This window comes from Dreissena polymorpha, chromosome 9, assembly GCF_020536995.1.
Source record: "Dreissena polymorpha isolate Duluth1 chromosome 9, UMN_Dpol_1.0, whole genome shotgun sequence".
Lineage (NCBI taxonomy): Eukaryota > Metazoa > Mollusca > Bivalvia > Myida > Dreissenidae > Dreissena > Dreissena polymorpha.
Genome location: NC_068363.1, coordinates 77,973,709 through 77,996,976, shown reverse-complemented (window position 1 = coordinate 77,996,976; position 23,268 = coordinate 77,973,709). Strand labels below are relative to the sequence as shown.

Sequence of the window (23,268 nt, the reverse complement as noted above, 5' to 3'; positions counted from 1 at the left end):
TCAAAGTAATCGTTTGAAAGATGTATACACGTGTATGTAGTTCTCGCCACAAACATAATTATGCGAAAATCCGACATATCGATTCAAACTAAGTTTGCGCGGGTATTGAGAGTCATCTTTGTCAAAAGAACGTTATTGAGAGATCAACATAAATGTATTTCACAATCATAGTTGTTCACTGTTGTTACTGGTTTACATAATTATAATTGTGCGTGCAATACAAACAGTACTTACCATATTGGTAATGTTCGTGTGGGTTGTTCCTTTCTGATCGACCGCTGCAGACGATTGATTCACCTTTGAGAACTTTAGAGCACTAATGGACTTCTCTCTGTCGTCATCGGCACGATATCTGGCGAGTTGAGAGCCGTCGTCTAATACTCATGTTTCTACCTTTGTCAGGGTGTATGTCACAATTTCCGAGACCGGTATAGATGAACTCTCAAATGGAGCTCTAATAGCTTCTTGAATGGTGACACCGGGATAGTTTCCTAGCATCAGGGCTTCAAAGCTTAGTGTTGGCTTCTTTGAACCTAGCCTTGACGGCAATGGCGGTTGTGGTAGCACGTGCCCGATGCAAGGCCTGTTACGTGGTTTGGTTTCGACAAAAACTGGGTTAATTTTCAATCCAGAATGGGACAACAGGTGGTCGATTTTTCTACGTGCTGTATATGCTTTACCTGTTAACATATAAAGAAATTTTAAAGAACTTCCAAAAAAATGCAAGTGATTGTTTCAACTGTAATAGCTAATAATTATTAGAACACACATAATTGAAAATTATACGACTATCTGTAGATATATCGTGATAAATTTATAATGAAATATAATATAACTGCTAAAATGCAAATATGTAAATGTAAATGTAAAACCTGTTCTCAAATAATCATCCAATTCCAATCTGCACAAAGTGTAGTAGTTATCGAGGCCAAACCGGCAACATATTCATCAAAAGTGATCCCTCGATTTTTCTGGATTTTTATCTCGTGATATATTTTTCTCTTGCCTCCGGAGCATATTTAGCTTGAAGTTCCAAAAGCTGTCGTAGTCTGACAGTCGGCTCTTCAGAGAGATTTCGAAGTTCAAAGAAATAACGTTTGTTTTCCATAGGTTTTGTTTTGGGTCTGTCTCGTGCAATAATGCGATTGCGACTAAGACGTAATGAACGTCAGTGGCGGCAGTTTAATCTTTTATTAGTTGTACAGTTTGTCATTTTCTTTAATGTTATTTGAACTTTTGAAATATGACACCGTGTGCATGTTCTTGTGATTAGGGCGTTCGCTTACGGTGCGGGGAGGTCGAATATTCAAGTTGCACAACGGGCTCGTACTGGCATGGCCGGCATAACGAATATAAATCGGCGATAAAGATGTTCATCTTTAAACTTGTCTCTATTAGCTAAAACTTGGTGGCCTTTACTCGGACAAGGCTTTCGCTTGGATTGATAATAAGCTAAACAAACACTTAACGTGGCATCGCTTAATTAGTGTGACCAATTAAGTTCCGCATAACCATTCTTGGAATGTTACAAGATATTACTGACAATTAATTACAGGCAATCTGTATAACTTGTGCAAACATATATGAAAGTTCATATGAGTTCCACATTGGGAAAATGGGCCTTAATGCATGTGCGTAAAGTATCGTCCCAAATAAGCCTGCGAATTCCGAACAGGCTAATCAGGGACGACCTTTGCCATCTAGACCGGATTTTCCTTTATGGGAGACTTTCTTTAAACAAAGCGTTCCATTAAATTGGAAACAGTCGACCCTGATTAGCCTGTTCGGACTTCACAAGAAAATCTGGTACGACAGTTAGCGCACGAGTATTAAGCCCCGTTTTCCCAGAGCGAGGCTTATATAGATATACAACTTCCCCCTACTTGACAAGTTCAACCTAACTTCGTTGGTTTAATAGTTCGCAATTTTCAGACATGTGATTTAAAATGTGTAAATTGGCACATATTTTCATTAATTAAAACAATGCTTTTCCCTCGTGGCACGCATATATTTATGAAGTAAAATGATTTTCTTTGAACTCGTAAAGAACAAAAAGATCATGAATACAATGCCACAAAACTATTTTTGCAACAAGATTCAAACTTTCTGGTTCAACAAATCGCTATCTTTAGGTTACACTACACTAAATAAATGAGTCAACTAAGGCTTTAGTTCTCAATATTCTATCGATATCTTTAACAAATTCAATGCAAAAGCAATGACTTCACTCATAATTGCACCATATTGCCCTCATAACCTGCTCTTTCTAAAATAGAGTTCCAAGCCGATTTGATTAAAAAAATAGAAATAAGATAGGTCACGCGATACGTAAGAAAGAACTCGACGCGAATTAAAATTCACTGTTTTAAGGCCTTAGTTTTACCGGCTTCTTTCGAGTTGAAGATATACCTGCAACTGTCGAGGTCTCATTATGTAGTCTACAACGTTTAAGAAAAATGACCCATCCCACGGTAGTTACGTTTAGAAATCATTTTCAAACTATGCTGAGATATAAAACGGACACACCAATGCGACTTAATTTATGCTAACACGTATTCACTAAAGCCTTATAATAAAAACAGCAATTTTATTGAACGGACCAACACCATATTCGAAATCGTTCATGATATCACAACAACACATGGTCAATGGTTATTTCATGTAGATTAAAGGAAAAAGTAATGTATAGAGAGTTAATAAAGCAAACAAGGAAAACTTCCCTCACACCTGGCTGACATGTGTGTAATGTTGATCGAAACAATTATTTAACCTGGCCGAAATATCCTGAGAACAAATTATCTGGACAAGTTTCATGATGATTGCGCACATAATGTTAAATACGGTTGAACGATGGAACTATTTATTTTTCGTGGAATGTCCTCGTGTCCGTTTCCTAAGTATATTTGTAACGCACTTTTTTAGATTCAAGAAGAACTTTTATCTTTTCGGAAAAAAAAATCAGGAGAGTCTGTCAGAAACTACGAATAATAAGTAAGTACATGGTAACCCATGTGATAGCGAAATATCTTGTACAACATCATATTATCATAAAATATAAATGGTTCATATTCACGTACAAAAAAGCTTTCGTTTTTTAGATATCACGTCTGCATACATTAACGTTAGACCAAAAAATTGACCCACCAACACCGACTTTACATCGTTGTCCTTTTTTGCGGGTTCTTGTCGCCACTGTGTATCTACGGGAATGCTTAATGATGTGATGGATCATTCATCAATGTACGCAATCCGAAAAGTGCCATCTATAATCTCGCACTTCTTTCATCAAGAGCGACACACGACACACGAAGCGATACACGATATTTTGCGCGACACACGAAGCGACACACGACATTTTACGCGATACACGAAGCGACGCGCGAGAATGTACCACAAAATATCGCCCTTGTGTAGGTAGCCCAAAAGGCGATATATCGTGGTTAATATCGCGTTTCGCTTCGTGTATCGCGCAAAATATCATGTGTCGCTTTGAGTATCACACAAAGTATCGTGTGTCGCTCTGAGTATCGCGCAAATATCGTGTGTCGCTTCGTGTGTCGCGCAAAATATCGTGTATCGCTTCGTGTGCCGTGTGTCGCCCTTGATGAAAGAAGTGCGAGATTAGCAAACTATATATCCCCATATAGTCGGGTCATTTTTTCCTGTTACTACCGACCGTTGTAAAACAAAAAGTGTTATTATAACGTCTAAGTAGTATCATAATCTCGTGTATCGCGCAAAATATCGTGTGTCGCTTTGTATGTCGCGCAAAATATCATGTGTCGTTTTGAGTATCGAGCAAAATATCGTGTATCGCTTTGTGTGTCGCGCAAGATATCGTGTATCGCTTCGTGTTTCGTGTGTCGCCCTTGATGAAAGAAGGGCGAGATTATAGATGGCACTATCCGGATTCCGTATCAATGAGATTGGTGAACGACATTGATTACCGGTAAGTCGCATGAATATGCGACACTCAGTTGTGTATTGGTTAATACCACGGTTATTGGAAATTCGCAATATTTGTGCAAGACTCATACTATCATATACTATCCGATATCGTAAAACGCGCAACGGTTAAAGGGGCCTTTTCACAGATTTTGGCATTTTTTAACTTATTCATTGAATGCTTTATATCGATAAATGTAAACATTGGATCGTAAAAGCTCCAGTAAAAAATCAAGAATAAAATTATAAAAAAGGAAAAGAACATTGACCGGACCAGGTTTCAAACCAGTGACCCCTGGAGTCCTGCCAGAGTCCTGAAGTAAAAACGCTTTAGCCTACTGAGCTATTCCGCAGAGTACACATACTGAACGTATTTTATACCTTATATAAGGAATCTTCGTAGTTTCACAAAATTTAACGACAAAAACAGAACTCTCCAAATTATTCAATCGTTTCGCGTTGCAACGCTTTATAACTTTTAGGTTTTAAATTCGTCAAAAGATGCATATAAAGGCTATATTAGACCATGGTAAATGTTCAGTATTACTGTTTCCTCACAAATATCATAACTAAAACGAAAATTTGCGAATCTGAAACAACTTTTTTCAATTTTGTCAATTTACCAAAGCGTGAAAAGATCCCTTTAAGAATAAGGTCTGAATAAGTTTAAGTATTCAGATCCGAATATCAGCAGCTGTGCCAGCTGGGAAGCCCCGTTTTGGCTTTAACAACCGCAAGCGAAACAACATACTTTTTTAAGTCTTGCACTTAGACTCAATGATCACAGAAATAACACTGAAATCCCCAAACCAAGATAATATTTGCATTTAGAGTAAGGAGTATGCACAAGAGTTAAATTGGTTGATAGAACGAGAAAGGGTAAATTATCTAAAGGATTTAAGTATAGTGTATGTCCATTAATACAGTGTCGGAGACTTTTTTCGCTTTTAATGAACTATTCGATTATCAGTATTATGTTTCGATGATAATTATGTCTCACTCATAATGAGCTTCTCCACCTTTATTCATGATTTAAATTTTGTTCATGCACGTTTATGTATGTTTTGTTTACTTGTGAGTGTGTGCGTGTGAGCATAGGGCTGGTGCGTATTTCTGCATTTTTGTTTTCTTTTTGTTGATTTCTTATGAACATATGTTGTTCTCGTGGGCCTCATATGGCGTATAAGATCGAAATAAACACCTTCCATATATTCTTTAAAAAAATGTTTTATTAAAGAGGCCTTTTACAGATTTTTGGCGTGTTTTGAAGTTTGTCATTAAATGCTTTATATTGATAAATATAAACATTGGATCTAAAAAGCTCCAGTAAACAATCAAGAATAAAATTTAAAAAAGGGAAAAAAAGTAGCCCGCATCAGGGCTCAAACCAGTAACCCCCGGAGTCCTGGAGTAAAAACCAATTTGACCGCTCGGCCATCCTGCCAAGTATGTATAAGCGACCTATTTTAAACTTTATATGAGCGATCTTCGTAGTTTCACAAAATTAAACGACAAAAAAACAGAATTCTCCAAATTATTCAATCGTTTGCGTTGCAACGCTTTATAATTTTCAAGTTTTTAAATCGTCAAAAGATGCGTATAATGGCTATATTAGATCATTGTAAATGTTCAGTATTACTGTTTCCTCACGAAAATTTGCGAATCTGAAACAACTTTTTTCAATTTTGTCAATTTACCAAAACGTGAAAAGATCCCTTTAAGTATTATTCCGTGTTTGCTGTCAAACACATTTTTATTGAAGAATACATTTCATAACGTTGCGCAACAATTAATGATGCTTACAACTGGTAGTTTTAACACACACATATAGGTTTCATTTAATTAAAGAGTACAGAAAGCTAAAAAGTGATGTTTTTTGTTGTACAACAACAATTGGTTATGTGTAACCTATTCAAAAAATAATTTCGTTCAAGATAATTCAATGTAATTCTATAAACGACAAACACACTTCGTGTGTTGTGTATGTTTATTTTTAAAATGTACAAAAATGGTGTAAAAGCACAATTTTTACACATTTTCGAGGTAATCGCTCACATTTATGTCTAATTATTGATAATGTTATGCATTAGCAAAGATTTAACGAGAAAAACTGAAGTTTAAGTTGAAATCAATTTGCTATAGGAAAACGATGTTAGGCGTTTAGACGTAATCGGTAGATTACGTCTAATTATTTGGACTAACCACACTGATGGAAAAGCATATATTTTGTGAAGTCTAACTTGTGTATTTTTCACTGCACTGAAAGCCGATATAGCAGTGGCATTTTAATAGTGAGCAATATGCTGACCTACATGTACACATGTAAGCAGTTTAAACCGATGTAAAGAATTGATACTTCCGTCTGAATTTCCGCTGTAAACTACTGAAACGATTGTTAAACTTCCTTATTGATCATATTTAAGTTAAATTTTGCTTTTGAAGATGTATTGTTTAAATTTTAAAACTGTGTGGCTTAGTATATGGATTATTTGCTCTAGTGGTAATGCTTTGATGTTATCAAACCAAGCTGTAAAGTTGTTAAAACAAGCGTTACTATAATTTATAGAGGTACGACGATGTAAGTGAGGTGTTCTTGAGCTTTTTTTTTCTAAACGATATCTCGATCTCATTATACATGTATGTGTGTGTGCGTAAGCATGTGAATGTAGTTTTCATGATGCACGCGAGCGTGGTTGTGTGTGAGTGTGCTTGTACGTGCGCGCGCGTGTGTGTGTGTGTGTGTGCGTGCGTGCGTTTTTAACAACTATGTTCCTTTACAAAATTATTTCATACGTTAATAAGTATAAATTGCAACGTAAATAGAATCAAATAGAACCATGCTTGTTTATAGAGTAGTTCTGTTTGGGGTTATCGAACAAGTTCTTGAAATAACATTGTTGTAATGTTAGGTTATAAACCTATAGCGCTGATAATTAGTGTTGAAGTTTAGTGGAATATTTACCCTGTGTGTAAATGGTTAATATCGTAACAAACTTCAACTCTAATTATCAGCGCTATAGGTATTAGTATTACTAATAAACTTCAATATCGTAACAATGTTATTGGTGTTTACATCATTAGTTATGCTCTTTAAACCATTGCACGTGCATGCCCAGACATTTCAGTTATGCATGGAAGAAACATATTTATTTCCAAATCTTCATAAAATACTTGGTCGGAACCTGTGTCCCAATAATATCTAGACCAATTCCGAAACAGGTTCACGTTGGTTAAAACACTATATCAATCAATATAAATTAAATAATATCTCTAGAAGAAACATTTATTGTCCACTCTTAATGAAACCTTTTTTTCACAGCATATGTCCCAACAATATTTATCCAAGTTTGAAACTTCGTCTTATGGGGTCAAACGATTGGTTACATTATCGTACAAACAAAGTTTTAGAAAAAACTAGAGGCCACATTTATTGCCTAATCTGCATGAAACTTGGTCGGACCATTTTTTCCTAAATATATCTCAGCCGAGTTCGAAATGTTTAAAACATGGTGTAAATAGGTCATAAGGTCTTATAAAAGAAAAAGGCTTGTGCATACTCCTAGAGGCAACATATACTGCACAAGCTGCATGAAAATTGGTCACAACATTTGTAGCGATATCCTCTCGACTGAGATCAAAAGTGGGTCTCAGCAGAATTTAAAGTTGGGTCACATTGAGTCAAGATATACCGCCATCTCTACCTGTGATATCCAACACAGAGTCTGGTGATATAGTCAAAGGTTCAGAGGGGACACCTCTCACATTGGTGCGTACGTCACAAGGAGGACACCCAGTGCATACTGTGAACTGGTACAGCGGAAATACGTATAACCCTGCGCTGTAAAGAAATATCATAGTTTTAACAGGATGCGATTTGTAGAAAAAAACACACTAAGATTAAAAGTGGTTATCATATTGCAACTGACAATACAGATTAATTATTGAGTAACATGTTACTAGAGTATTGTGTCAAGAAATGAAAATACAATTTCACTTAATTGTTACATGTACTTTTGTCTTTGCAAATCTTTGAAAGCTGTTTTATGCATTTATCATATATAGTATATATTGTCTGTTATGTTAACCTGTGATCCTAGACAATGATTCTCTATGATTGACAGTTTTTGTTTTGCCAATCATTTGTGTCAATTAAACCTATCTCATAATTGCAGTGTTTTTGCAGTTATAATGTTCATTAATTATATGTTATGTTTGTCTGTGATCCTAGTAAATGATTCTCTGTGATTTACAATATGTGTTTCGCCAATCATTTTTTTCGATTAAACCATATGATCTAACCAAACGCGTTTGTTGTCAAGTTTATTTATTACTTGCATTTGCCAGTACATTCAAGTTATTTCAGCATTTATTTTCGTGACTCCTAATATATTTAAACACCCAAATGCCATCACTGGGTAATATTTACTGCATAATGACCTATTTGTAGACCTATCTTGAGAAAAACCCTAGCACGTTATACATGCAATCCGATAAAGACCTAAGCGATCCGATAATGGCTGAATCAGTGTACATTGACATTCGCGCTGTAAACAAATATTATTTGTCGGAAATTTAAAACCGCTGGCATGTTTCAATATGAAAGACATTTATCAGTCGAGGTTTAATGGTTGAAATACTGAAAGCATTATGTATACGTTGAAATGAGACTCGGAGCCCTTTAGCTATCCGTTATACACCAATCGACTGAACTTCCGTCTGAAGGTTAGAACGGACGATGTAAAACTTCCTTATTGATCATATTTAAGTTAAATTTTGGGCTTGTGAAGATGTGTTATTCATATTTAAAAACTGTGTGGCTTTGTATATGGATTATTTGCTCAAGTGGTAACGCTTTGTTATTATCAAACAAAGTTGTAAAATTGTTAAAACAAGCGTTGTTATTATTATAGAGGCACGACGTTTTAAGTAAGAGGCACTTGTGCTATTTTGTCTAAAAGATAGCTCAAATTCATCATGCATGTATACGTGTGTGCGAACGCATGTGCGTTTAGTTTTTATGATGCACGTGCGCGTGTGTATTTATGTGTGTGTGTGTGCGATCTGTGCGTGCGTGTGCGTGCGTGCGTGTGTGTGTGTGTGTGTGTGCGCACGTGTGTGTGTGTGTGTGCGTGCGTGCGTGCGCGTTCGTGCGTGTGCGTGCGTGCTTGTGCGCATGTGCATGCGTGAACATGCGTGTGTGCGTAAAAATCACACATTTTTGTAGTGTATGTGCGCATATTTTTTATCCATGTGTGCATGAGACTGCGCTTTCTTGTTTAAACTTCAAACTATAGCCACTTTTCGGACGGTAATACCAATTTTAATCTTATTGAAATTATTTTGAAACCGATTATGATATTCAAAGTATCGGCGTATTGCAGTAGGAATCTGTAACACAAATAATTTCCTTTACAAAATTATGCCGAACGATCTTTATCAGAGGGGGTAATCACGTGACAAACAATATGGCGATGTCCACGCTGAGGCAGGTATTTTTCGCCGTTTTATACCCTTTATTACTTAAAAAAAATGCCGCTAACTTCCCAACCATATCAGCAAGAAAGTCACTAACGATTTTTTCGTATTAATATTCCTTCTATACGTCGACTTGCTCGCTGTGAAATTTCTAAGCAGGATTACCTTAGTACAGCTCCACCAATAACATTTGCAGCGAGTAAAGTTGAGATATAAAGCAAATTTTTGAATATGAAATAAATGCCTATCACTTTCTTACTGATATGGCTGGAAAGTGGGCGTCATTTACTATTTTAACAAACATAATCAAGGGTATAAAACGGCGAGAAATACCAGTCTTGTTACTCTAGAATGAACATGTATTGTCCAAGCTTCATGAAACTTTTTTTCATAGCATATATGTCCGAACAATATTTATCGAAGTTTAAAACTGGGTCTTATGGCGTCAAATACTTGGTCGAAACATTTTTCATAATGATATCTCGGCCGAGTTTGAAACTTTGTCACATGGGTTAAATAACTAGGTCACAGCGTCTTATAAAAGTGAATCGCTTGTGAATACTCCTTGGGGTTACATTCATTGCAAAATCTGCATGAAAATTGGTCACAACATATGTACCGATGAAATCTCGGAGCTCAAAAGTGGGTCTCAGCTGATTTCAAACCTGGGTAAAATTGAGTCAAGATGTAGGTCACTAAGTCAACTTTTAAACAAAACACATGTGGACACTTTAGAGGCACGAACTGTATTATGCTTAGCAAGAAAATGTGGCCAAATTATATCTCGGCTAAATCAACTAGGTCACGTGGGGTCTAATACTAGGTCACTAGGTCATATTAAAGAAAATCTTTTGAATACTATATAAGCCACAAGTATTGCCCAATCTTCATGAAACGATGCAGTTTCCATTATAAATCTATTGTGAAACCTTGTGAACACTTCCTGCTCAGAACAGTTAATTACGATGAGGTATCACGTTAGCTCCTTAGGACCTCTGGCCATCTTGTTTCTTAGAAATTGCAATAAAATGCAATGTATTGTATTTTGCTTCGGTAAATCGTCAGGTTGTCTGACCTTTGAGAGCTTTAGAGCAAGTTTTTCAAGCGGAAATAATAAGGATTAAGTCATTTTTTTACATTTTAAAATACTTTTCAGGTGTATGCTCAGCATTGACAGTCCTTATTGATAGCAAACTAACTTTATCATGCAGTATCGCTGGCGGAATTTATCCCGGATGGACAGGGCCTGCTGATGATGGGAACACGTATGCTTATTGCTATCAAGGAGATCCTACTTTTAACCCTAATCTTGGTGCTGACAAGTTAAGCCGCCTTAAATGGGCAAGCAATAAGATAGATCTACTGTTGTTAAATGTGAAGAGATCGGATGAAGGAAGATATTCATGCGTTTATGTTGGAGCATCGAGTGGAACAACGTCATTTAATCTTACCGTCGTTATACCGCCATCTCTACCTGTTATTTCCAATACAGAGTCTGATGATATAGTCAGAGGTTCAGAGGGGACACCTCTCACATTGATGTGTACATCACCAGGAGGATACCCAGTGCATACTGTGAACTGGTACCAAGGGAATACATCTGTCGTGCAATCGGGATCTCCGTCTGTGACAGAGAGCAATGGCTTGTACAATGTGTCACGATATGTAACATTCACTCCAACCAGTGCTGATGATGGAAGGATATACATTTGTCAGTCGTTTTATTCAGGCTATCCGCAACTCTTACAGTCCAGCAGTGTACGTTTTATACTTAATCGTAAGTGATGCTGCAGAGATTTGTTTCATGCTTTTGAAAGGATTTATGTTTCCATCAAATGATTATTTTAAGCCTGGTTTTCTAGGAAGTTCAAAATCCTGTTCATAACATAGGGGTATTGCATGTGGGCTTACGGTCAGTTGCAAACGGGTGGTGTTTGGTAGATGACTTTAGTTTACATTGACTTACATAATAATTAAACTAAATAAACGGCAAGCTCGGACATAGGCTTATTGTCAAGGTCAATGTAATTATTAATTAAAGAAGGAAAAGTTTTCCCTTTATACATTTAGTTTAGATTGAGATATTGCACTACAATTTTGTATGTTCGTAGTTTAAATTCAGACCTATGTCGTAATTGCATTTGTGGGCAAGTGGAATTAATATCAAGGTCACTTTTTTATACACTGAAAAGATGGTTTACTTTCAATTCATTTCGTTGGTAGAGTTTACACATACCTAGCGTAGGATTTCATTTGGGGTCAGCTAGGTCAAGGTAACTGTGACTAAGAATAGAACAATGGTTTCTCAAAAATAACTTAAGTTTTGTGAGGCTGAGCGCTCGAAAACCGATTCAAACCCCCAGTGCTTAGCATTGACCGTTCCAAGGCGATGACCTCAGCTTTTTTCTTCTAAGTGTGTTTGTTGTTTCGTATTGTGCCGTACTGGTTTGGCAATTGGTCACTTGCCATAAATAAAGGAACACGAACGTGTGTATAATAGGAACGCAATACTGATGGAGAAAATGGAGTTTCACTTCTTGATATTGATGCAGTTATTGGGCGTATATGTTGTATGTGGGTTGCTTATATGCATACCTATCATGGGAGTTCCGTTGCGGCCTGTCAGGTTAAGGTCAATGTACTGTTATTAAAGTAAACACAATGTATCATCTCAATCTCGTATGTTTGGATAGAGATATTGTGATATTGTGCTGATATAGCTTATATATATTCCTAGCTTGGGATTCCATTTAGGACCAGTTAGGTCAAGATCAAGGTCACTTTTTCCAAACGAAAACTGTACACTTTCACAAGCTTGAGTTTTTAGGTGGGTATTATTATGAAATGTGTACCTTAGTAGCTTACACCTGGCTGGTGATTGCCTTTGGGACCATCTGTATCAACGGCAAGGTCACTGTTACAAATATAGTTTTTCCTCTAAATAACTTTAGTTTGGATAGAGGTGTTGTGCTGATTTGTTTTTTCGTGTAGTTCACTTATATGCAGACTTAAATTTGAATTGCTCTATAATGTGAATTAATATCTTCAATGTTGAAAACATGTTTACTGGCGTGTCCATGTTTCTTGTTCTATCATAACATCTCAAGAAACGCATTTAAATGTATGACTAGTAATAATGAGTCTTCTTTTTATATGACTTTTCAGTAAACAATTCACGATACCGTTTATTCTTATCAATGAACTTAGTGGTCATGTACAAAATTGGAATATTTCTCTATAAAAAACAATCAAACGCAACGAAATTATTTCCCATTCGTTGCAAAGCTATCCTCAAGTAACAAAATACTAATCGGCGTGGTATTCACAGGCGCGATATATCATTAATATGTGTTAGTGTGCAAAGGAATATAGTCACATCTTATGCATCAGGTATATTATATTTTTTCTCTAAATTTTCGGATTCTGTATTGTAGGTTTATTTTTGAGTATCGAAATTTTCGGAATCGAAATGAATCAATTTATGTTTGCAGTGTCCAAAAACTTAGAGTTATTATTGTTCATAATTATCACATACGCACGTATTTTGATAAACACACAAACCATTACAGAGCGACCACATATTTCCCCTATACTGTCCCAAACAGCCGTTGAAGGGTCCTCACATACGTTACCATGTGAAGCTCAAAGTAAACCTCCCGCAACCTTCCGCTGGTACAAGAAAGGGCTCAATGACATCATATATCAGACGTCTGGTACGATTGCATTTAACCAGGGACCATACACGATAAGCCTAGTGAAACGGTCACACTCAGGGATATACACGTGTACAGCAGATAACACCATATTGAGCAGGGACGAAAAAGACGTTACACTGACAGTGCAGTGTAGGTAACTCTGATGTATTAGGCATATTGCTCACTTTTAAGAATTTCAATACGTATTTCAATTCTATATTATGTTTAAACTATGTACTTTCAGATCCCCCTGATGTCACAGTTGTTGTTGAGAACACAACAAGCTTGATGAGCGAATCTCGATTGATTTGTAAAGCCTCTGGTGTGCCTAATACATACACATTCCACCCGACGTGGTCACAACATTGGCCTGAGTATGGAAAGATCAGGGACTGGACTGGCAGTTTAAATACACTGACACTGAGCAATCTTACTTACGCACATTCTGGATACTACACCTGCTCTGCCACCAATGGTATACACGTGTCTGGAACTGGCCATCAATACATGCCCGGATCGGGGTATCTGCTTGTGAAAGGTAGGAGATTAAAGCATTGACACTTTCTTTCTACTGTGCACTTGTATACACAACTATGAAATACAAATATTAATATAAAAGGTCGCCATGGCGTATTGGTTATGGTATCCGATGAGCGACCGAAAGTTCACGGGAATGCTGTACAGTCATTCTGTAGACCCCCCGAAATACACCAAATACTGTTTATAGCCAGGAAACGGACTCGAGACCTTTACAATAACAATGAGGCTTAGTGTTAGACAAATGATACCTCTGAGTTTTATAAAACTGGGTCACATGGAATAAAACACTAGGTCACTAGATACCATAAAAAATGCTTGTGAAAACTATAGTTGCCACATATATATAAAAATATTGATGAAACCTGGTGAAAACATTTTTCCCTTTTATATATCTGTCGCGTTTGAAACTGAGTAGCATGAACTAACAAAAATAAGGTCACAAGGGGGAATTTAAGACAAAGCCTTTAAGCACTCTAGATGCCACAGGTTTTCAATCTATCCTCTTGGAATTTTTGATATCTCAACTGAGTGTGGTAGTGTGTCAGCGGGGTTAAAAACTAAGTATCTTGGCCTTGTGAACATTTATAAAAGTAGTGACATTTATTGCCGAATCTTCATGAAACTTTGTCAGAATATTCGTCTTATGATCGAGTTTGAAACCTGGTCACTTAGTATCAGTAGGTCAAATTAACTTAAACGCTTGCAAAGACTTTAGTGACAAAATGTGTTGGCCCATGTATCATGCAACTTTTCATATTTGTTACAATGATAACTTGGTTGAGTGCTTCTTAAAACTTCTTAAAAGCTAATCAAAACTGAGTTCACTTCCTTTGAGTACTTTTAGGCCTCTGGTTCTGTAATTTTGTTTGAATGGAGCTTACACGAGCACCTATGTTGGGATTGCATTTTGGGAATGTTCGATCAAGGTTACTATAGAAAAACAGTTTTCACTCAATACCTTTGCGTTTTGATGGAGGTTATGCGCTATAGCTGTGTTTGTAGGTAGCAACATGTCACAGATAAGCGACCTAGGACATTTAGACCCTCTTGTTTTGATATAGTAATTATTTTTTAAACTATTCCAAATTTTATATATTTGAAAGTAAATAACTATTAAGACAATTTTCAAAAATAGACAAACCTGTTAACAAGTCACTTTAAAGTCAAGATAATAATAAATAATAAGCAGGATGTGTCACAACTGTTATATAGGTACGTGTCTTGTATTTACTTTTATCTTTGATATGATAATTGATGCCGTTTTTATACTCTATTATTCACGAATAATATGTCAAACATCTTCATTTTTGTGTTAAGTGACATTCAGCTTTACTAAATACCTTGACAGTGCTGATGAACAGTATAAGTTGTTTCTCTTAAAAGTAAATTAGAGTCTTTTACTTAAACGCAAAAAAGACATAGGTACAGGAACATTACATAGTTTAACGATTTATAACCACTTAATAAACATACTTATCAATTCCGAATCAGCTGTTTACTTACTCTAGAATGAAACTGAATGCCATTGGACATTTTAAATTTCCATGAATCATTATTATTTCAGATGCACCAGTCATCACATTCCCAGCTGATACTTCACACAGAATTGCCTCTGACCTAGGGCAAAAAGTATCTTCGACTCTTTATGTTTACTCGAACAGTGGGGATGTAAATGTTTCAGTATTCAAAGTCCTGAACGACTCTAGAGGAGCATCTTCTGTAGGATCGGTCAACATCTCATATTTAACTGTACAGCTGCCTGTGTTTAACAACATAGTTCCCATGTGGGGCTTTCTGGTCAATATTTCACTGTTCATGGAGGAGGCAGAAGACTTTGGAGTGTATGAAGCAATAGTATCAAATGTGATAGGAAACAGAACCTTACGCATCAATATTGAAACACAAGGTACAGTTAATATGGATTATATATTTAATGACCCCAAGGCATCTCCGGGGTATGCAGCCATGAATATAAATTCAGGGTATATGGTATTATTGCTTGTCGATAATCTGTTGCATTTGTTACAGAATATGCACATTATGCATCGACTACCTCCGAACATTACTTTGCGCATATTAACGTATTGTGTTTCAGATTTTCGGTAAAACCTTTTTAGAAATAAAAAATAATAATAAGAAAGCTTATTACAACTAACAATATAAGTTGCGTTTTCCTGCTTGTTGAAAATCGGACCAAACAGTGATAGTTTTAAAAGTTAAAGTAATTTGTTTTCTTTTAGAAAATACAGCAACTGCTGGAAGTTTCGTTGCAAGTATAGCAGGGGGAGTAATTGGTGGCATTCTGGTCTGTGCCATTATTGTTTTGTCTATTATTTTATTATGGCGTCGAGACGAGATTCAGTGTTTTTGCAAAAGAAGAGGTAAACATATACCATATTTATTGATTATATAATCTTAAATACCATATATTGACCGATCATACTTGAAACGTCTGAAACGCTGTCGTTTGCAAACATGATTGTTGATTTAATATAGTCATTAAACTAAAAGAGACTTAACGGTCATATAAAACATGTACATACGAGCCCTAGATGATTTCTTGTACATGTTAACGGTTTACTTTCCACAGCTCTTCAAAATGAAGGCACTTACGAGGCATCACATGCAAGGCCTGATAACAATGAGCGTATGTACACACGTTTTTATTGACAATTTACGGAGTATGATTTTTTGCATTCGTTGTTATCTATATCAGATCTACTGGCTTTTATTGTGTTATAATGGATGTAGCTATATAAACAAATTGTAAAAGCATTTGGTGCATATGTTTGATGCATTGAAATAACTGCTAAGTGTTGCAACCGTCGAATAGAAGAATTAGTTATAATAATGGATTGCATCATCTAAATTTACCAAATATATTGATAGTTTTTTTAATACAATGGGAACATATACGTTCATTTCGTGTTTTCCTCTGCATTTTATCACTTCATGTTCTTTTCAGACCCGTATTCTGGGTGTCAAAATCAACCCAGGTAGGTTTTATTTTCAATTTTTATTAGTATAGGTGTAAACGTATGAAAATTGCAGATATATCTTTCTTTGTTCGTTTACATAAGTTGTTCGACGTTTTCAACAGTATTTCAGTCATGACACGCATGTCAAATAACCAACTAACAATTTTTCTAAGTTAGCTGGTTTTCCAGTATTAAGTGTACACACAAATCATATTCCAGTATCTGACAACTGCCATTCTAAATTCAAACAAAAGGCGGAGAATGTCTGTAGACAAGATTTCATTTTCAAATCCCAACATAAATTTATGTCGCCGGGCATGGGATCGAACACGCGATCCTCGGATTGTGATTTGCAGTTCAGTGCTATACCAACCGTGCAAACCAGCCCGGTGCAAAACTCACGTTATATATGATTGCTTTTTACTAAAACAATGTTCTTAGTATATCTGTATCGTTCGAACATTGCCCATGTTCAGTTCATATATTTCATATGTGTTTCGGATATTTCAGGATTGAAAGCACCTCGCATTTTGATACAAATTCGTTTCCAACGAATGGCCAGCTATACGAGCAACTACGTAAGCTTGTGTTTGAATTAACCACTGTTTAAGTCTATTTAAATAATTATTTCGAAACTTCTTTGTCCTAAGCTTTATCTATAATACATTTTTTCCGTGTTCCCTGCATTTCGCTTCAGAACAAAGCTTCAGGAAATTTTGACTTGAAATAAAATCGTTCTTGACTTTCTATTTAAAGGGAGTGATTGTCATAGTAAGTGTTCTCTTTTGAGAAATACTATCAAATCTTATGTATGGTGGTATATGTTTATTTTTGCACAAGATCTCAAATGCAACATATATAAAAATATATATTTGAGTCATTCTGGTCTGATGGTTTTAGTAAATACACTGCTGGACCTTATTCTTCACAAGTCACGTGTTCAAAATATAATCTAACATTTCATAAGGTGAAAACATTGTCATCATCTTTGAAATGGACTTCTGTTGTCTTTTAGTTCGCTTTTAATGCGAAACTGGATGGTTAAATATTGTGGTAGATGCACTCAACGTTTAGTATATGGTATGATTTAGTTTGTGTACTAATGACTATTATTTAACTTGTCCAAATAAGGAAAAGGATTTAAAACTTAAAATAACACTCGAATTGTTAAACAAGTTTGAGTTTAATAATCACAAATACTTCAATATTTGTAAATGTTTGAGTTTTAAAATAGCAATAACACACGATTGCGTGATTCCAGTTTAAGAAAATTATTTATTTAGAAAGTGTGTGCTAAGAAAATGTAAAATTGGTAATGAGAACACAATAAGTGTCTTGTAAATTTACCCCTCGTCCCATCTGGTACTCAGTGTCGAAATCTCATCTCTGAAACCAAGAAATGGCCTCAGTGGTTATTATTTTTGGAATGAAATGAAAGGTTTGTGTTGATACGTTGTTGCGGAATAAATTAAAGTTAATGATGTCATTTGCTGGCAAATAAGTAGCAAAACAACACGATCAATAACAACTCTATTGATCGCGCAAACATTGTTCATTTCGCAGTAATTGTATTTTTCTATTATTTTATGTTTTTGGTTAAATCGTGCAGAATGGTTATACAATTAGTATTATTATAATTGTACTGATGATTTTTATTATTATTATTATTATTTTTTTTTTTTTTTTTTAAATAATAATTAGGACAATTTTTCATACATTCAAACATAACGAGCATATGCTTTTAAGATGTTATATGTATAGTAATTATACTGCAGCATCTTATTACACCATATCAACACACTTCACAATATCAAAATATAACGGAGACCTACCAATACTATTGATGGGGTGGACCGTTATTTAACGTAGGGCGATGCAATATAGTGAGGTGAATCGTTAAATTATCGTCAAATAACTCAATATACACAGATGTCAGCACACAAAAAGAATCCATTAAAATAGGGTCTGTCTATCCATTAAAATTACGTCTAGTTTGTCAATGAACAGTTGAGTATGAGCTTTTAATAAGTTTATCCATACACACGTGTGTTTACATCGGCTGAAATCCCCATCACATGTTGTCGTTGTTTGCGGAATTTTCGTCTGTGGCAGACACACCCACGTAGTGTCAGAGGCCATTAATGCAGACTAATTACCTCAGAAAGTTATAATTATGTTTCATTCGTGATTACTGAACATTTAGTAACTTATATTACCAGTTGGTAGATTTACTCTTGCTTTGCATTTAAAATGCGGTTCTAAGAGTTTACTGTTAATGACGTGCATATTTTGTGATTAATTCTGTTTTAGAGTGAAAGGGTAAGGTTGACTTTTAACGGGTTTAAACTTTGCAAGACTTTGGCCGTTTCAAGGCGGTTATCCCAGCTTTGATAAGTGTTACGTTCAACGCTGTGTTGTATTATTGTCTAGTACTGTATAGGAAATTGGTCACTTGCCTTTCATAACAGACTAGTGGATGTGAAACAAAAATTACTCTCTTGATAATGTATTTTTTTATTTGGATCATAGAAATTTTACATTGTGTTGTATTTTTATTTCTGAGAACATCTTATTTGCAAATGATGATTATAATGACGAAGATGATGATGTTTATTATTTGTATAATTTTTTTATAGTATACTAGTAGTAGAAGTAATGGTAGTGTTAGTAAAAGTATTATCAGTAACATAAGCAGCAGTAGTAGTTGTTGTTGTTATTGCTTCTGTTGTCTGTGTTAGTGTAAGAAGTGTGTGGTAGTAGGTAGAAAGTAGTAAGAAACGATTAATCTATTATCTTTCATTAAATGACCATAGAATATGTGAACATGTGACGGTCATATACACTTCAATTATGCAATTAATAATCCTAACATTTAAATTGAGAATGCATGTAAACTCATCAAAACTTCAATGAATTTTAGAACAAAGCAGTGGGTATGTATAAAATTAGATCATGTGATATACTTGATATGAACATCCATTTAAATTGTTCAAATTTGTCATTTGCTTTAAAAATACATATTGTTCGTAAGTGATTCTACAAAATTGTATAACACTGATTCTGCTGCTTCTGCTTCTGCAACTTCAACGGGTACTGCTTCTAGATCATGATAATAATCAAAACAATAATAAAAAAAGTTAATAACAATAATAATAATAATAATCATTATAATAATAATCATGATAATATTAATGTTTTATTTTTCAACAGGAATCGCCAGGAATACGAATTGCTTGAATCCTCCACCGCTCGGCAAGCACCTTCATCCAATAATGGTAAAACAGGAAATAACGTGTGCTGTATGTTTCTCTGCCATTTTGATAACAATGTCGGGAATTAAACAATTTAAAAAAAAACATACAATTGACTTTCTAACTTAATAGAATGAATACTGTATTCCAAAACAAGGAAGCCAATTATTCATGAAATAATGCATACTTTCAATTCACCTTTAAAGCTGCCAATGTTGTATAAGTAATATATTCATATGGTTTGAAATATACCTGCTTTCAATGCATTTTGAATAACAGATGTAGTGTTTGTGCAAAAATTATTTAAGTTTTACATAAAGATTCATTTACTTGAACGTTTTTGTTACACGCACTTCAAAATTTTTTTTTTACTTAGCATGCAATACATGTCCGCATTTGTTGTTTATCACTCATTATCCGATACAAGACATTATCAGATAGAAATAACGAAGAATCGCCCAGTTGTCTTCATGATATGTGTTTCTATATATATATTTATGTGTTGAACTTATAATACAAATATTAAGTGTTAATTGCAATCTGTGATAATGCGAATTGTTCGAGTCTAGGAAGTACCACGATTGACAAGTATTTTCAAAATAAAAAAAAACAGGCAGATTTGAGAAAATTGTCGTTTTTAATGCATTTCTATCAAGAGTTACATCTTCAATACTTGCTTTCAAAACTATCCATATTTTTTTTTTTTTTTTTTCACAAAAAACAACATATACTTTAATGTTGGTACGCATCATTTCTATATAACAAATGAACGTTACTCACATTAAATTGAACATAATGACGCTAATCCGTATGATTCTGTGTTTTATTTTCAGATCGAGTTTATGAGAACACAACCTCTCGGTAGATGACAATGTTCACCCAAGGATATGATGTAAAGATACATCATATACATTCGGTATACATTTTTATAAATAAGAAGGTAAAGTGAACTGTATAACGATAGTGTAAATAATCCGATTGTGTTGACAATTGTATCTAGTTATTTATATAAATTTTATGAACGTGCATACCATATCTTTATTTCTTTGATGTTTTTATAGTATTATACATACATTATTGCGTCTTATTATTGCGTTGTATACTATAAAAATACAGTACTTATTATATGTCTGGAATGATTTCTTATATGGTCTTAATATATCAAAAATGCCAAAACACGAGGTCATACACATCACAAAGAACCAGGTATATTCACTTTAATTAAAAGGGCCTTTTGGAAGTTATACTGATTTATTTTCTGATTCGAACTTTTCAAATGTACTTTTGAAGTTTGCTAATTTATATAATGTTTTATTAAACCGGTGGGTGTATGCATGATGCGTTATAACATGATAGTCGCTTATCTGTTATAGATCAAGACAACACTTAGCACTGTAAAACAAACTACTCATATATTACGCATAAGAGGTTTCCAACCTTACACCAACAAAGTTAATTATATTTGTTATTTTAATTTCACGTGCATGTATTTATGTAAGAATCGAATTAATTGTCGCACATTATAAGTCAATAAACCGTTCTTAGTCATTCAGATACATTGCGATTGAACACAAGTCTTTACGCTCTATTGATCAAAAGTCTTTACGCTCTATTGAACACAAGTCTTTACGCTCTATTGAACACAAGGCTTTACGCTCTATTGATTAAGTTCTTGCACCCGAAAAACTATAAATAGTTGTTCCATAACCGATAACTTCAAACCATATATATAAAGGTATGAATGCTTTATCACGTTCACACATTAGTTGTAAATGTATGTGTTTAGTCAATGTACTACGTACAATTCTGGAATAAAATGTATGTCTTTATGTCTGTCTATTTCTTGAATCAAATCAAATTCATAGTTTTTATTGTAAGCAGACATATTGTGAACAATTTCTTGAAAGACAATTTAAATCAATGATAACGTAACTTGGTGTCGGCTTGTCGAATCGTATTTTGATGTGTTTTATTTGCGATCAGTCTTTGACCGACGCCCGTCGTCATGTGTCGTGCTTTGAGTGCCCCATGTCGTGCATCGACAATTGTTAACTCGTTGAATTAACACTTAAGAGGACGCAATGTTGGCTAATCTCTGTCATTGCTTGAATGTTCATTCTGACAATATATGGAGCAAGTTTAAAGTTCGGCAAAGTAAGGTAACACAATAAGTAAAATCTTGCACACATTTTGTTAAATGTTGGTTCAAAATAACCATCTGAAACGCGGTCGTACAAATGAGCATCAAGCGATACTTTTGGAATATATTTTAATGTTGTTTAAAGCAATATGTATAAAATTGTAAAATCTCTGCTCAATGATTATTTGAATTGTTGACAGTTTTGTGACATATTCACTTCTATGATACGATGAACATTTCACGTGAAAATATCACTAATAGAATATTTTATCTTGACACATGGGGAAGTGTAGGTTTTATTTATTGGTATTCCGTCAATTCTGTATTACCATATACTACTTAAATGCTAATGAAGTGTTTGACGTACAACGTTAAAACATTGCGTAATCTAGTTTGTATATGTCAATTTCACAGAAAATACCGGCGCTTTATTGAACTTTGAAAGCACGATCGTTAAAAATTGATTATTGAATTGTAATGAATAAGTAAATATGTTTCTTCCATCGTCGTATAAAACACAATATGTTGTTTTATTGATAAGTGTTTGGTTAATAATAATTTTATAATCAAGCACGGTATATAAACAATACATCAACGACTGTCCTCTTTTGCGGGACGTCGTCAAATTAACAGTTTGCAGATTAATCACATATGTCAATTAGTGCCAATTAAACTTAAAAGAGACATAACGGTTTTCACACCTGCATTTTGGGGACCTTATTACTCAATTGTTACTACTAGTGGACCAATTGCGCTGTGATTTACAAATATTGTTAAAATAACATTGATGGCAATTAGCGAGTGGGGACCCACAAGTGCGCCGCTTTATCGCTCTTATCGACAATTATCGGCAACACGTTCATGCTTCAGTGCACATTAACCTCAAGTCTTGCTGTCAACACAGATAAGCAGATTATGCTTTATTATTACTCTGGTTGTTTTCATAAAATCTTAATAATTATGACGGTAAGTCTTCTCCGAAAATTTGAAATTCACGAAATTACGTATCAACGAATTAGTTGTTTTTTATTTGAAATCCACGAAATTACGTGTCAACGAATTAGTTATTTTTTATTAAACCACGAAATTTCATACCGACGAATTTCTATACGTTTACAGTAAGTGACGACATATGGGTTTCTTCTCGACGGGTAATTAACTTTAATGGAACATAAATAACTGCCCATCATGTAGTAAAGGGCTTATGACGACAAGTAGAACATGTGGGAAAGGGTAATTTATTT

The 23,268-nt window shown here is 34.8% G+C and overlaps 1 protein-coding gene across 1 annotated transcript; it reads left to right on the top strand.

Annotated features, from left to right (window-relative positions):
- Positions 1 to 10,585: 10,585 nt before the first annotated feature.
- LOC127846190 (carcinoembryonic antigen-related cell adhesion molecule 1-like) lies at positions 10,586 to 17,243 on the top strand. The gene is made up of 8 exons (XM_052377364.1): positions 10,586 to 11,197; positions 12,990 to 13,265; positions 13,360 to 13,653; positions 15,220 to 15,561; positions 15,896 to 16,036; positions 16,246 to 16,302; positions 16,621 to 16,651; positions 17,144 to 17,243. Exons 1-8 carry the CDS (start codon positions 10,960 to 10,962, stop codon positions 17,241 to 17,243), a joined length of 1,479 nt encoding a protein of 492 aa, XP_052233324.1. The 5' UTR covers positions 10,586 to 10,959.
- Positions 17,244 to 23,268: the final 6,025 nt, after the last annotated feature.

Excerpts from the sequence above, each read along its gene's own strand:
- LOC127846190 (XM_052377364.1), top strand. The coding sequence starts at position 10,960 with ATGTGTACATCACCAGGAGGATACCCAGTGCATACTGTGAACTGGTAC. Across the intron at positions 13,266-13,359 it reads CGTTACACTGACAGTGCAGT|ATCCCCCTGATGTCACAGTT; the intron begins GTAGGTAACTCT and ends ATGTACTTTCAG. Across the intron at positions 13,654-15,219 it reads GGGGTATCTGCTTGTGAAAG|ATGCACCAGTCATCACATTC; the intron begins GTAGGAGATTAA and ends TTATTATTTCAG.